The 16,253-nt window shown below is 44.0% G+C and overlaps 1 protein-coding gene across 1 annotated transcript in view; it reads left to right on the top strand.

Moving 5' to 3' along the window:
- The first annotated feature begins 1,089 nt into the window (after positions 1–1,089).
- The window catches only part of LOC134572015 (up-regulator of cell proliferation-like), a 29,492-nt gene continuing 14,328 nt past the window's right edge, over positions 1,090–16,253 (top strand). Inside the window, exon 1 of the mRNA XM_063430780.1 lies at positions 1,090–1,381. Coding sequence (XP_063286850.1) covers positions 1,090–1,381 — 292 coding nt within the window. The remainder of the gene's footprint in view (positions 1,382–16,253) is intronic.

Genomic DNA, 16,253 nt, shown 5'->3' with positions numbered 1-16,253 from the left:
CAGGGAAAAGAGGGGGTAGGGGAGAAGAACACTAAGGGACAGGGAAGGGACCATTAATGGTCAGGGAGGGGAGAGGGGCTGGTTAAGAGGCACATAGGTGAAGATGGTTTTTTTTTGGGGGGGGGGGGGGGGGGAGGGGAACGGAAAAATGCATCTTCGCCTATGTACCTAAAAATCCAAGCACCGGCCCTGCTAGCACTGCAATAGCAAGACAATAAGATTTGATCTATCACATTACAAGTGTCTATGTTTTGCATTAGTAAAGCAGTTGAGAGTTGCTCGTTTTTCATATTGGTTGATTGCCTATAAGCAGCAGCTTTTCTTGTGAGACCGTTATAGCAATGAAATAGTCTCGATCAAGCATTTTCTACTCACTATCTTAGTAACGTACAAGTGTATAGTTGTGTGTTAGCTTAGTAGCCTGACTCACATTAGAAAGTCTAGTATAATGTCAATATATTAGTCCCTATCTGGTTAACACCTTACATACTGTATCTTTATTCAGTTAGCAGAACTCTGCTCTTCACTCTACAGGCATCTATCCCACATAACGTTTCCTCAAATGTAACCAATTAAGATACTTTGTATTTATTTCAGTATCTCTTTTTGACCATATTGTGGTTCCTATATAGATGGATTTTTTCAGCAGTGTATACAACATAGCACAGCATTCCAATCCCTTTCTAATATATTTTACTCCCATATCGTCCTAACTCATATACTCTCCCCCTTTCTTTACTACTTAGCCACTTAGTTGGCTTCTTAAGGTTTTTTGCTTTTGATGTTCGGAATTGTTTGTTGTTTCCAATAAAGTCGTACATTAATTTTATATATATTCAGTCAGGATCCTCTTTTGCCCATTTGGACCTAGTGTCACTTTGGACATTTCTGTATTCATCTTTATGTCATCTAAAGGGTTACCCCCTAACTAGGGATCCTTACACACACCTCAAAAGTCCTTCTTATGGACTTTTTTTTGTCTTTTCAAATCAGGTATTTTAGCCTAAACCTAGAAATTTGTTTTTCTTCAATTCACTGTAATCATTGAAAAAACTATGCTTTTTTCTCAGACAGTGAAATCCATAAAGAATGGATCCTGCCGCGGGGGCATCTGGGACTATTAAATCACTGAAATGGAAATTAATAGAGGTTTTCGAAGTGAATGCAGATGGTCTGTTGGATGAACTCTCTCTGTATCTGATATCTCTAGAAGAATACATTAACCTGAAGGCAGCTGAAAGCCCGGTAGAAAGAATAGAGAACATGTTGAACCTCATACTTGAGAAAGGAGAACCGGCCTGCGAGAAATTCCTCAAACACCTGGAGAACATGATACCCAGGTTTCCAAAGTTACAGAACCTTTCAGGACACTTCCCAGAAAGTGAGTAATCTGAGTAATTATTAAAATGTCAATTATACTTTCTGCATCTGATGTCACATGAACACTGGCATGTGAAGGGGCCACATTGACTCTAATGATGTGCTCCTTAATTGCATCAAGAATTTGAGCATGGAATTAAGTTGTTTTTCAGACATATGCTAAAGCTTGACAGAGGAACATTGATGACACATTGGTAATATGGGAGAGCACACTCAAGCCCTTTTGTGACACAGTTGAGAAACTGCTGTAAGGATAACAGTTACACGCTGACTTTTAATATATAATTGGTCCTCTGAATTTTGTAACTGGGTAGTTAGCTTTGCTTTTGTTTATTTTTCTTATCTATTTTGGTCTCCTTATTTATGTATTGTTATTTTTTTTTTTTTAAATCAGCTTGTATTTGAAATTTACTTTGATTTCAGCTTGAATTTTCAGGTTAGTGAATAACCTGAACAGGGTTAAACTGGAGCAAGGTTTTTGATATTTTCAGTTATTACATTTTTTTTTTTTTATTGGGAAATTATTGCCTCAAGAAGGGAGGCAGGAATGGAAGAAGATGGTGGAGGAAGTGGGTTGGTATATGCAGCCAGGGGTTGTGTGTTCTAGGTGTCAGGATCCCGCGGGCGGCTGCGACGGGAGGCTGCAGTCCGCTCGCGGCACTCACCCTCCAGCCGTCCCCTTCCTGGAGTGCGCTCGGCGGGCGGCATCCTCCCAGCCACGGATGCCGAACGCGTCTTCCTCTACGTCCCCCAGCGGCAGCATGCATGACGCTGCACGCTGGGAGACCGCCCATTTTAATAAACGCCACCTGACCCAGTGTTAAAGGCGCGGTGCCTCAATCACAGTGGGAGGTCTAGATATCTGTGTGATTGTTAATTCTGAGTGGAAATTATCCAATCAGAATTAACCTATGGATTTAAATACTTACCTTTCCTGTTCCTCTCTGCCCTGTTGTGGTCTTTGCTTGCTAGTATTGCTACTGAACTTGTGTTTCTGGTTACGTACTCTCTGGCTTGTTTATCTGACTTTGTGACTTTCTCCTACCCTTTGACCTCGGCTTGTTTCTCGTTATTCTGTCTTCTGGTTCCCTTTACTCGGCTTGTCTCCTGACTATTCTTTGTGTGCTTAGCCCGGCCACTCTAAGGTCCGGTACTGCACCTTTTCTGTGTGTGTGTTAGCGTGTTTGGTTCCCGGAATCGTGACATTACAACAGGGCCATAATGGAACCTGCTGACATTCCACAGCTCCTAGTTAATCAGGAGGCTTGAATGGATGGTTTAGACCACCGTATGGATCAGTTTGCTCAAGCTTTACAAACCATACTGGCTCGTACTGCACACTTGCAACCTGCCGTTCAGGAGGCTGCTGCTGCTGTGCCCGAACCCATTCCCACTCCGGTACCCGTTCCTGCTCATGTAGTTCATATGACGCCGCCACAGCGCTACAGCGGTGACCCAGCATTGTGTCGTGGTTTCCTCAACCAAATTGATATCCATTTGGTGATGAATCCACATTCCATTCCCACTGACAGATCCAAAATTGCCTTTTTGATAAACCACCTGTCTGGGAGAGCTTTAGCATGGGCCAACCCCATGTGGGAAAATACGTCCCCTATGTCCTTTGCAGATTTTTTGACAGTTTTCAAACGCACGTTTGATCAACCCGGTAGGGTTGCCTCTGCTGGCAAAGCTCTGCTTAGGGTTCGACAGGGTAACAGATCTGTAGCGGATTATACTATCGAATTCCGCACTCTAGCATCTGAAGTGGTTTGGAATAACGACGCCCTCGTAACGGCAGTGGTGTCACTAGGGGGGGCCAGAGGGGGCCATGCTCCCCCCCTAGATCAGGCTGTGTCCCCCTTTGTGCCCCCCCCAATTGAAAGTAAAGTTACTGCTCGCTGGGCTCCCTCGATGTTACTGAGAGCCCAGCCCCTGAGCAGATGGATACTGCAGGCAGGGGAATCCCCCTACCTGTAAACACAGAGAGACACTGGAGGGGGGAGGGAGCAGGAAGCAGGCTGAAGGGGAGACTTCTAGTGCTGTGGAGTAGGAACCATTCTCCAGCCTCCAGGAAGTCTCCCCTTTGTTTCTGCTGGGGGAGCAGGAGAGCAGTGCACAGAGAGCACAGCCTGCTTCCTGCTCCCTCCTCACTCCAGTGTCTCTCCGTGTTTACAGGCAGGGGGATTCCCCTGCCTGTAGGATCCATCTGCTCAGGGGCTGGGCTCTCAGTAACATGGAGGGAGCCCAGCCAGCAGTAAGTACAGAATGGATCCTCCTCTACATCACAAGCAGACCCACATGGAGCCCAAGGGGGCTGATTTTGTGTATGTTTGTGTGTGTATAAAGTGTGACTAAACTGGTGTGAGTGACATTGTGTGTGTGTATAGTTCAGTAAGAGTGTGTGTTAGTGAGAGGTGTAACATTGTGGGTGTATACTTAATAGTGTGTGTGTTTGACATTGTGTGTGTAATTAATAGTGTCAGTGACATTGTATGTATACTTAACAGTGTGTGTTAGTGAGAGTGTATGACATTGTGTGTCTACTTAATAATAGTGAGTGTTAGTGAGAGTGTCAGTGACATTGTGTATATACTTAATAAGTGTGTGTTAGTGTATACTTCAGCAAGAGTGTGTGCTAGAGTGTGTAAGTGACATTGTGCGCTTACTGAAGACTGTGTGAGTGACCATGCGACCAATTATATCCATAATACATTTTATAGATTATAATTAAAAAAATGTTTCTTACAGTGAGCCTGTCAGACAGGTCCACTGTAACATTAATTAACTCAAACCAATTACTATAAATTAAATCCCACAATATTATAAATAAAATCCCACCAAATGAATGAAAATATTATTATCACAGCTATAATGTATATATTTCATGTAAAATGTATGTATTACAGACAACCCAACATGCAAAAATGCATTTCAGGGAGGTGACTTCACAAGTTACTACGCCACCCCCATACACATGTGCGCTCACTCCTCCTTTTTTTTTTTCTCTTTTCCCTTAACATCAGATATTGGGATCGCTTATGTCATAGCCAAATAACATTATCATACATCCCATATCATCATATGCTTAAGCTAATCCAAGTAAAAAAGAAAAAAAAAGGAGGACAGAAAAAGAACAAAAAAAGGAAAGAAAAGAAAGAACGAAAAGAAAACAGGAAAAGAAAAAAAAAAGAGAGAGATTCTGCCGTTACTTCTAACATTAGTGGACTACTAGCTTATCTTCAGTATGTCTTGAAATATTCTTGCTATGGTGTTATCTTACTATGGTGTTTCTACCCAATGCATTTGCCATATATCCCATATCTTATAGTAATGGTCTCTCTTCCCCTGAGTGGCCCAATGAACTTCTTCGAGTTCCCTCAAAGTTTCCACTCTAGAAATCCATTGTTCTTTAGTCGGAACACTAGATTTAAGCCAAAACAACGGGATCATAGCATTTGCCTCATTCAATAGATAGCTCAACAATATCTGTTTGTGATTCTCCTTGAAGGAAGCTGGCCAACCCAACAAAATCTTGAATGGGGACAGCTGGTTCAGCGTTGGAATTTTTTTATAAATGACACTCAATACCTGTATCCAATAGCTCCCAATAATTTTGCACTCCCACCATATGTGTTCCATATTCGCCCCCCTCTCGCCACATCTCCAACAGCCATCAGAAGCCAGTGCTCCATATTTTCCAAGTCAGTCCGGGGTATTATACCATCTATTAACTCTTTAAAAAAAAAAAATTTCCGGGGCGTGGCCTGGCAGCCGACGAAGATGGCAGCCTAACAAGGGAGCTCCCGCGAATCCACACTAAATCCAGCACCGGCAAACAGCATCGCAACCGCTAAAAGGTACTCACATGCCCCACAAAGGTCCCAGAGCCACCCCACGCAAGAAAAAACAGGGGGGACCGCAAGAATCCTCTCCCACAGTGGCCGACATGTTCGCGGCCTCCAGATCCACACAGGCCGCACAAGATGGCCGCCGGGCAGGCACACGAGGCTCCCACTCCCCATCCTCCAACACGGATAGGGGACAGCCCGAACAGAGTGAGGATACCGCCGCACAAATCTCGAAACAGCTTGCGGAGGTGAGAACCTATCTGGCGGGAGAGATCACCCGTAGCGCCCGAGATATCAAGGCCGAGATTCAGGCCCTAGGCGCCCGCACCGCTGTACTGGAGCAGCGCGTGGAAACCATAGTGCAAGGCCATAACACAGTGATACAGCACTCCACGTCCCTAAACCTTTACATCAGCGACCTGGAAATGCAAGTGGAGGATTTATCAAACCGCACGAGGCGGAATAACCTCCGAGTCAGAGGATGGCCAGAAGCAACACAAGAGGGCCCCCTGGCACCAATCATGGAGGCATATTTCAGCAACCTCCTACCAGAAATCCCTAAGACCCAATGGACTATGGACCGGGCGCACAGAGCCCTGCGGGCCCGACGCTCGAACACAGATGTGCCACGAGACATCATTATATGCTTCCATCACTTCTCAACCAAAGAGGCCCTACTGCGGTATAATCGGCAACATGAACTCACATACAAAGGCAAATCCATCGCATTATACCAAGATCTGGCCCCGAGCACTTTGCAAAGAAGGAGAGAATGGAGGCCGCTGACAGATATATTGCGGCAACATGAAATCCGCTTCACCTGGGGACACCCATTCAAAATAGTGGTCTTCACAGCTGGAAGAACACTTGCCTACACACCGGGAGGAGACCCACACAAGTTCCTCAGGGACCTAGGAATCACGCCACCGCAAGACTTCGCCCTACCTGGGCCTACCCGACCGGCCCTTACACCCCTCCCGAGAGAGTGGTACACGATCACAGCACAAGCGGACCGAGAGGACTGAGACCCGCAAACAGCCAGGCGCAACTCCAAAAGAGCGCTCACAAGACTTATTGCAGCAATTTTGGCGCTCTGGACGGTTAAGTTCTTCTGAGAGCAGACACCAGGACTCACACACCCCTTAAACCCCCGACAACCCTCTCCTCAATTTGTTTAAAACCTATGCATGAAACTGTCTTCAGTAAAACAAGGGGGAGAGAGAGGAAGGAGAGAGCAGACGACCTCACTGCATGCTGCACAGCGGCACTGACACCAACAGCACTGCAGACCACGAACACAGCCTGAATGGGCTTAACGCAAGGGTGCTGCTTGCACTGGGAGTGATGCACTGAGACAGTTCAAATCCCATGTCATCACGACTTACTATATTACACCTTTAATGCATTTCACTACTAAGGAGCCGGGATGGTCACCCGAGCACAAGAGGGAGGGGGGAGGGGGGGGGTGACTCTCAGGCAAAGATTGCACACAGGTAGGGGGACACTCCTAGACATGCTGAAACACTCCCAACTACACCTTACTCCGCCATTCCATTAATGTGCCTAACACACAGGGCAGGAATGTTTTCCTAATGCACTGATGAGAAACAATGATGGAGGGAGAACGGGAGGGCATACAGCAAGACACACAACAATCCAGTAAACCTTAACCACACCCTATATAGACTAACCCAGGAGGGTATGAAAGTTAGAGCAAACACTCACAGGGGAGGTCCCACAGGCCCCAGGGGCGACAACACGAAGATGGTTGTGACTCACACCACAGTGGATTAACGCGGGGCAATCACCGACTCCGAGAGGTGACTTTTTCTACGCCACTCGGAGGGGGTGAACACCCCCATTCTCATCTGGCACAGGTTAAGACCAGATGGTTAACAAATGTTTATGTTAATTGTTTATGTGAATATATGATGCAAATGTTCTTTCTTACTCAAGTTATTTTTCTTTTTCCTACTCTATTCTTTAAGACAAGTACTGATTCTTCATCCGCTCTCGCTGCCTGGATGCTGCCTGCGCCCCGAGGAGGAGCCCCGTAAGCAACTCAGCGCACACCTCAGCCCACGGTTCCCGGAGGAAGGGGGACCCCGCCACACTCAATGCCCTGAATACATCTCCAAATGGCCCTTAAGGTACTATCGTTAAATGTCAAAGGCCTTAACTCCCCCAACAAGCGCAGATTGCTGGTGAGGGACTTGAAAGCCAAAAAAATTGACATAGCACTAATACAGGAGACACACCTCCCCAGGTCGGCGACCACTAGGTTGACGGACAGAAACTACACGACAGTTCACGAAGCACGAGCACTACGGAAACGGGCAGGAGTAGCAATTCTCCAACATAAAAACTGTCCCCTAAACATTTCCACCATTCAAGCTGACCCAGAGGGGAGATTTATATACATAGGGGGCACACTCTACACCACTAAAATACACATCATTAATGTTTATGCTCCCAACGAGCCAGACCAACAGTTCTGGGCGAGCCTGGAAATGCTGGTGGCGGGAACAGGGGGAGGGGTCCTCCTGGTAGGGGGCGACTTCAATGCTGTACCCAGCCCAGTAGCTGACAGAAGCACGAAACCAGGCACCGTCAGATCACAGGGCAGAGGGAGCCAAGACAAGCAATTACACACATTCCTGACACACACAGGCCTCCTTGACGCCTGGCGGCTGCAACACCCAACCACAACAGACTACACGTTCTATTCAGCACCACACAACACCTACTCCAGAATAGACAACATATTTCTCAACGGAGCAGGGATGGCCAAAACAATCCACACGGAAATTAACAACATCACATGGTCAGATCACGCAGACATCACACTCACACTCAGCAATCTGTGCTACAAATCCAACTGGTCGTGGAGGCTCAACAATAGCCTCTTAAGGGATGACACAACACGAACAACCATCCAACACGCCATCACAGAATACTTTGACATAAACACAACCCCCGAGGTTAGCCCCACCACGGTATGGGCAGCACATAAAACAGTAATACGTGGACACTTCATAAAACTGGCCACACAGAAAAAGAGGGCCAAAACGAAACAGCTACTTGACTTACAATCTGCTCTACGCAAAAAGGAGCAACAACACAAAACAAACCCAACAGACCCACTCCTCAGGGAACTCAATGACATCAGACACTCAATCAGGGACATCACTCTGGAGACGGTCTCACGGTCCATTCTATGGTCAAAACGACTTTTCTATGAAAAGGCCAATAAGACAGATACACTCCTAGCAAGAGTCCTCCGCCCGAGACCATAACAAAAATACGCACAACAACAAACACACTAGTCAAAACTCCTGAAACTATAAACGCAGTGTTTACATCCTACTTCTCCGACCTTTACAACCACTCCCCCCAACTCAAGACCACCAACACGACATATATGGCAAACGTGCGCCGCTTCCTCTCCGAACTCACTATTCCAAGGGTGAGCGGAGCCGAAGCCGATGACCTGCAGGCACCAATCACACAGATGGAGGTTGAGGCAGCAATAGCATCCCTAAAAGGCAACAAAGCACCAGGACCAGACGGCTATGACATTAGTTACTACAAACAATTCAAAGACGTATTGGCCCCACCCCTCACAACCCTTAGCAACCACTTTCTGCAGGGAGGGACACCTGATGGCGACATGGCAATGGCAAACGTTGTCCTTCTGCCAAAACCAGGGAAGGACGAGACACTGGCCCCGAGCTACAGGCCCATCTCATTAATCAACACCGACCTTAAAATATTCGCTAAAATTTTGGCATCCAGACTGACCCCCCTGCTCCCGCGCCTGATCCACCCGGACCAGGTGGGCTTTATGCCAGGTCGCCAACTATATGAAAACACACGCAGGGGAGTTAGCACGATCTGGCACATGGGGGCTTCCAAGGCGCCTTCTCTGGCACTCTCTTTAGATGCGGAGAAGGCGTTTGACAGAGTGCTATGGCCTTATTTATTTGAACTACTCCAATTCCAAGGGTTCCCAGAGGCCTTTGTCACAGCAATACAAGCACTATACACAGACTTAAAAGCGCAAATACTCATCTCAGGGGCCCGCAAGAGACCCTTCACGCTAGGGAACGGCACCAGACAGGGTTGCCCACTGTCCCCATTACTCTTTGCTCTAACCTTAGAACCACTATTACAAGCCATTAGACAGCACCCAAACATACAGGGCATCGTAATAAGAGACACACCATTCACAGTATCAGCCTATGCTGACGATGTCATGATAACGCTTCAGGAACCCATGCAGTCTCTCCGACACCTCACACAAGTACTGGAGCGCTTTGGGACGATTGCGGGGTACAAAATAAACTACTCCAAATCCGTGGCCATGCCCTTCCACTTAGAACCCACGGACGTAGCCCGCATACACGACATGTATCACTTCAAGATAGCCACTGACGAATTCATGTATCTAGGGATACGACTGACAGCAAACACCTCCTCATTGTTTACCCGCAACTATACACCTCTGTTCCGAACTCTCCTTAAGGAACTAGAACAGTGGACAGACAGACCCATCTCATGGATGGGAAGAGTAAACTCTATAAAAATGAACGTATTACCGAGGATCTTGTTCCTCTTTCAGGCTCTCCCGATACCGGTAACCAGAGGGGACCTGATAGGCATCCAAAGAGCGATAGATGCCTTCATCTGGCATAATAAACGACCAAGGATAGCGCGCGCCCTCATGTATAGACCGAAACCTAGGGGGGGACTGGGACTGCCCAACATATACGCCTACTACCTAGCTGCACAGCTGACACAGATAATACAGTGGCACGCACCACCAGGAAAACGAAGATGGGTGGACCTGGAGTCGCTGATGACAGGTCAGGACCTCCCACAATTTTTCATATGGGCACCCAAATCCCAAAGAGCCATGCTAAGAACCGCGAACCCAGCCATACTCAACTCCATTCGGATATGGGACCAAACTAAAACGAAGTACACCCTCAGTACCCAATTATCCCCCATGACACCGATCCTTAGAAACAGGGCCTTCCCCCCGGGAATGAGGGCAGGTGACTACAAGGGGATAGAAGCCACAGGGCTCCAAAGATATACCCACCTATATATAAACCAACAAGTGGTCACTTATGAACACCTAGCCACCGAAGCCACCTTACATACCAGAGACTACTTTAGATACATGCAAATCAGAGACTTTGCACACAAACCCGACGTACGGAAAGCAGCCCTAACACCATTAACTTTCTACGAAAAACTATGCTACAACGAGACAACACAAACCAAACTCATCACGCTAATGTACAACCATCTCATAGGGGCCCCAGACGGAGAAGACTCACTGCGTTATACCAAACAGTGGGAAACCGACCTGGGGGAGACACTAGAGGGCACGGAGTGGCAGGAGATATGGGAAGCATGCACCAAAACCACAATCTGTATAACACTTCAAGAGCAATCCTATAAAACACTATTTAGGTGGTACATGACACCGGTAAAACAGAAACACATGGGATTGAACCCCACAGATGACTGCTGGCATGGATGTGGGGGGAAAGGAACATATATTCATATGTGGTGGGAATGCCCAGAGGTAGCAAACTACTGGCGCAATATAGTAGAACTTAGCTCCCAAATCCTACAACGACGACTGGGAATGGACCCTTGGGCGTGCCTACTCTCGAGACCCACTGAAGGCCTCCCCAGGCATGAACAAAGGCTACTCAATATGCACTACCTGGCAAAAGTGGTCTTGTCCAGACCTCCCGAGTATATCCCTGGTCAAAACTAAAATGCGAGATAACTATATAATGGATAAATTAACCGCCCAGGTACGAAACTCAATGCCTAAGTTCCAAAAAGTATGGGACCTATGGGAACAATACGACACCTAAGGGAGCAACCCGGGGAGCAGGGCAGCATCCACACAGCTCAAAAAGCGGAAACCTAAAAACACGATTATTACCAATTATCACCCCATCACCCGGACGGGTGGCAGCGGCACCACCACCGGACGTGTGAGGGATCAAACTCGAAAAACACAAAGAAAACGCAACCTCAGCAACAACGGATATCTATGTACTTGTCTCTTACTACTTACCTTTTACTTTCCTCTTAACTTTCTTTTATTGAATGCAAGCTCTAGTAACTCATAAACTGACAAATGAGGGAATAAATCACAACATCTACTAGCAGTAGCAACTAACGGGAAGCAGGTAAACGGTCACACACCCTCCGGGGCCAGAGACCGCTTGCCAACAAAATAGAAAATAACAGACGAAACAGACGAAAATGTATACAGGAAAAGCAACGTATATAAAATGTATAATGTAACTTTTACCGCTGACACTCTGTAAAACTATACCAGCAAATGTGATATCAAATGCATAAATGTAAACGCTTATACGGTAAATCTCAAAATCGTCTGCTCAAAAATAAAGAATTTAAAAAAAAAAAAAATGTCCTAGAAGTGCTCACCTGAGCCTTCATCCCCAATTTGAACACAAAGGACCAATCATTGCTGTCCATTTGAATATTCAAACCTTGCGTCCATTTAAATTGGAATGAAGGGACAGTCTTCTCCACAGCCCCTCTATGAATTAAACTGTATATACTAGACAAGTAACACTTTTTCTCTATACCAGGACCACAAAGTGACTCAAAACCTGTTCTATCTCTCGTCTGCCAATATGGTAGCACTTTTTGGTTTATAAAGAACTTTAAATACCTAATACCCATTCTATCTATAAGTGCTGTCATATTGTCCCATAATGGGAACTCTTAATCTATTGGGTGTTTCATCTGTTATTAAACTTGTTACTAGAGGGTCTACCTCTCCTGTTAACTTTTCCAATAATTTATGACCCGAACCAAACTGGAACTCCAAATTAGATGCTATTGGGAAGAAAACTGATAGTCCCGGGGATAGCCCATCTATCTTTAAGCCTTCTCCAAGTCTGTATAGTGTGGTTTATAATTGGCTGGTTAGATGGTGATAATAATTTTAATTTACAATTCTGCCAAGGCAGGGTCTCCAACTTCACCTTTATAAAATCCTTTTCTATCATATGCCATGGATTCACCTTGTCTATAGCCGTCCATTCTCTATTTCGAACGCATAATACCGCAACATAATATCTTTAAATATGCGGAAGGCCCAAGCCACCTCTCTCAATAGGTAATGTCAATGTATTATACGCAATACGTGGAGTTTTATGATTCCAAATAAATGAAAGGAATGTAGACCGCACTTTTCTAAAAAAGTCTCTCGGCAGAAAGACCGGCAATGTCTGAAACAGATATAATATCTTAGGTAAAATCATCATTTTTAAAATATTAACTCTCCCGATCAATGTGAAAGAGGCCTGATTCCATTTTTTTAAATCTTCTTCAATCTTACTCAATAGTCTCCCATAGTTCAATTTGAATAGATCTTTTTGATGTATCGTCAATTGTCTCACTAAGTATGTTATACTAATGTCTGTCCACTTATATATGTAAAGCTTTTGTAAGTCCTCTTTAATTCGTCTATTTATCCCCACTCTCAATATTTCAGACTTATCTGGATTTACTTTAAAGTTAGATAAGCCACAGAATTTCTCCAGTTCCTCATGAACATAAGATAATGTATATCGGGGTTCTGTAAGCGTAAGTAAAACATCATCAGCGAAAGCAGTTACTTTAACTTCTCCTCCCGTATACTTATATCCTTTAATATCTATATTCTTTCGGATGGCTTCTAAAAAAGGTTCAAATGCTAAAACAAAAAGAAGAGGGGACAATGGGCAACCCTGACGGGTGCCGTTACTAATATCAAAGGAGTTGGAGAGTTGACCATTAACACGGACATTAGCAGAAGGGCCTCTATACAAAGTCTGTGCCCAATTGCAAAACCGCGGGCCAAGCCCCCATGCCTCTAAAATAACAGATAGGACCGATCCACCCTGTCAAAGGCCTTCTCTGCATCTATAGTTAACAGAGCTATAGGACTTTTATTTATTATAGCTCCATGTATTACATTCATAATTGTAGTGGTATTGTCTCTGGCTTCACGGCCAGAGACAAAGCCAGCCTTATCAGGGTGGATCAGTCCAGGCATAAGGGGCTTAAGCCTATTTGCCAAAAGTTTTGCAAATATTTTTAAATCAACGTTAATTAAAGAAATCGGTCTGTAACTACTGCATATTTCTGAATCTTTCCCTTCTTTATGTATCACAGCAATTACTGCTCTCAACATTGATGGCGGAATGTCCATAGTTGGAGATAGGCCATTAAAGGTTCTTAGAAAATGTGGCTCAAGAATATTATAGAATTGTTTATATTAGCGTGCAGAGAGACCATCCGGCCCAGGGCTTTTTTTAAGAGGCATTGCTTTTATCACTGCCGAAAGCTCCTGAGGAGAAAACAGTTCCTCTAGTTGGGCTGATGTATCTTTAGGAATTTTTAATGGGATATTTTTAGATAGATATTGTTCTCTTTCATATGAGGTCTTCTCAAGGGGTTTTAAATTGTAAAGATCTTTATAATAATTCCTAAAAGTGTTTGCTATTTCCTCAGTAGTATTACAGATTTTACCTTGTGTGTCTTTCATTTTAGGTATATAAGTTTTTTGTAACTTTACTTTTAAGACTTTAGCTAAAAATTTCCCACTTTTATCCCCATGTGAGTAGGTTGTACTTTGTGTCAGCAGGACAGCTCTTTGGGCCTCATATGTCAATAATGATCTCAGCTTAGATCTATTTGCCGATAAACATTAAAAATTTTCTTCAGTTGGAGATTGCTTATGCATAGATTCCAATATATCCAGTTTTTTAACAAGCCTTTGAATTTCTTCGGCTCGTTCCTTTTTACATCTAGCACCCCATTTGATTAAGACCCCCTGATCACACTCTTATGCGCTCCCCATATCCATAAGTCATTAATATCATCTGTGCAGTTATCTAGAAAATATTGAGAGAGCTTTTCTGATATATCCTTAGAGACCCTTGGGTCATCAAGAAGCGACTCATTTAGTCTCCATATATTATTAGCCTTCCCAACACCCTGCAACTCGATATCCAGGAAAATGGGGGCATGGTCAGACCACGTAATATTTCCTATTTTTGCTTCCTTAACCAAATGAAGATACCTATGGTTTACAAAAAACATATCTATCCTAGAATAACTGTCTGCAGCTGATGAATAGAAAGTATAATCCCTTTCATACTGATGGAACATACGCCAGCAGTCAATCAATTGGTGGAGTGCAAAATCCCTAGGACTAATGACCTCTGACTCTTTTGTGTTTCTCTCGTACTTGAAGAGCTATCCACTGCATAATCCAAGACCATATTATAATCCCCACCAAGTATCAAAACTCCTTCCTTGAAATCTTCCAGTTTCCTTAAACATGTTTTCAAGAAAGATGCCTGATTAGCGTTGGGAACATATATATTTGCTAGCGTAATCATTTGGTCATTAAGCTTCCCTTTTAGGAAAATATATCTACCTCCTCGATCCATTTTACTATCTAATTGGGCAAAATTCAAATCAGAGTTTTTAAAAAATAGCCACTCCTCTAGACTTGCCTTTCATAAAGTTGCTATAGAAAGTCTGGTTGAATTTATTCACATTAAGTCTAGGCTGAAAAGTATTCTTATAATGAGTTTCTTGAATAAATACGATATATTTTTTTTGCCTTTCTAACTCCTGAACCAAGATAGAGCGTTTCCTTGGGGAATTCAGACCATTAACGTTCAATGACATACAACTAATCTGTACCATAGAAGCAGTATAAAAATTCCATTTCTATAATTACTGAACTCAAGCCACTTACCGCTACTCCTATTTTTATGCAGAAGGCAGAAAAGAAAAAAGAAAAAAGAGAAAAAACAGAAGTAAAAAAAAAGAAATATATAATCATAATATAAATGCTATTTTCAATATAGGATAAGATGCCACCCCCGTGGGAGACCCATTTGTGTCCACAAGACATATCGGCATATTCCCGAGGGGGGGTGGGGGGGGAGAGGAAGAGAAAGGTAGGTGGGAACAAAATTATAGGCTAATTTTCCAGGAACCCTAAATGGTTATTCTACATAGCCATGATACGTCATCCCATGTTCATCCCATGAACAAAATTATAGGCTAATTTTCCAGGAACCCTAAATGGTTATTCTACATAGCCATGATACGTCATCCCATGTTCATCCCATGAACAAAATTATAAGCTAATTTTCCAGGAGCCCTCCATGGTTATTCTACATAGCCAAGATACGTCATCCCGTGTTCCTCCTTTTGCAAGGCCTTCTGGTGTTTTTAAGGCCATCATTCCCTAATGGTTTCGGCGATTTTTTTATTTTTTGTTTTGCTTTGCCATTTAAATTTTTGTATCTCTTGTAGTGGAGAGATACCTGAAAGACCTGTCCAGTCTTCAATCTCTATGTGAGGAAGCCCCAAAGCTTGTAAAAAGTCTGGTATGTCTGCTGGAGCCTTTATCGTATATGTTTTGGAGTGTTGAAAAACCATTAGAGCAAATGCATAGTTCCACCGGTATTTTATTTGTTTCTGTCCTAGTAGAAGAGTAATCGGTCTCAAAGCCTTACGTGCCATTAAGGTAGAGGGTGAGAGGTCCTGGAAAATTGCAATAGTATACTCATATTTAATTTCCTTCATCAATCAGGCTTTCTGTACTATCTCTTCTTTTATTGAAAAGTCATGGATACAGCAGATTAAATCTCGAGGATTTTCTTGTGGTGGATTCCTTGGTCTTCCCACTCTATGTGCTCTATCAAGCTTAATTTTAGTGTCCAAAGATCTTCCTAAAATCAGATTGAAAATACGATTAAGAATCTTTGTGGGATCTTCCAATTCGTCCTGCATGGTTTCAGGTACACCTCTTATTCATAAATTATTTCGTCTTCCCCGATTGTCAATATCATCTAATTTCCTTTGTAAGGACAAGATAGCTTCAGTCTGTGATCTTTGGAATTTTGAGCATTCAGTCCACTGGTTTTCATTTATTTCTTGATTATCTTCCAGTGT

The sequence above is a fragment of the Pelobates fuscus genome, chromosome 8 (genome assembly GCF_036172605.1).
Source record: "Pelobates fuscus isolate aPelFus1 chromosome 8, aPelFus1.pri, whole genome shotgun sequence".
Taxonomy (NCBI): domain Eukaryota; kingdom Metazoa; phylum Chordata; class Amphibia; order Anura; family Pelobatidae; genus Pelobates; species Pelobates fuscus.
This window is presented reverse-complemented; position numbering and strand designations above follow the sequence as displayed.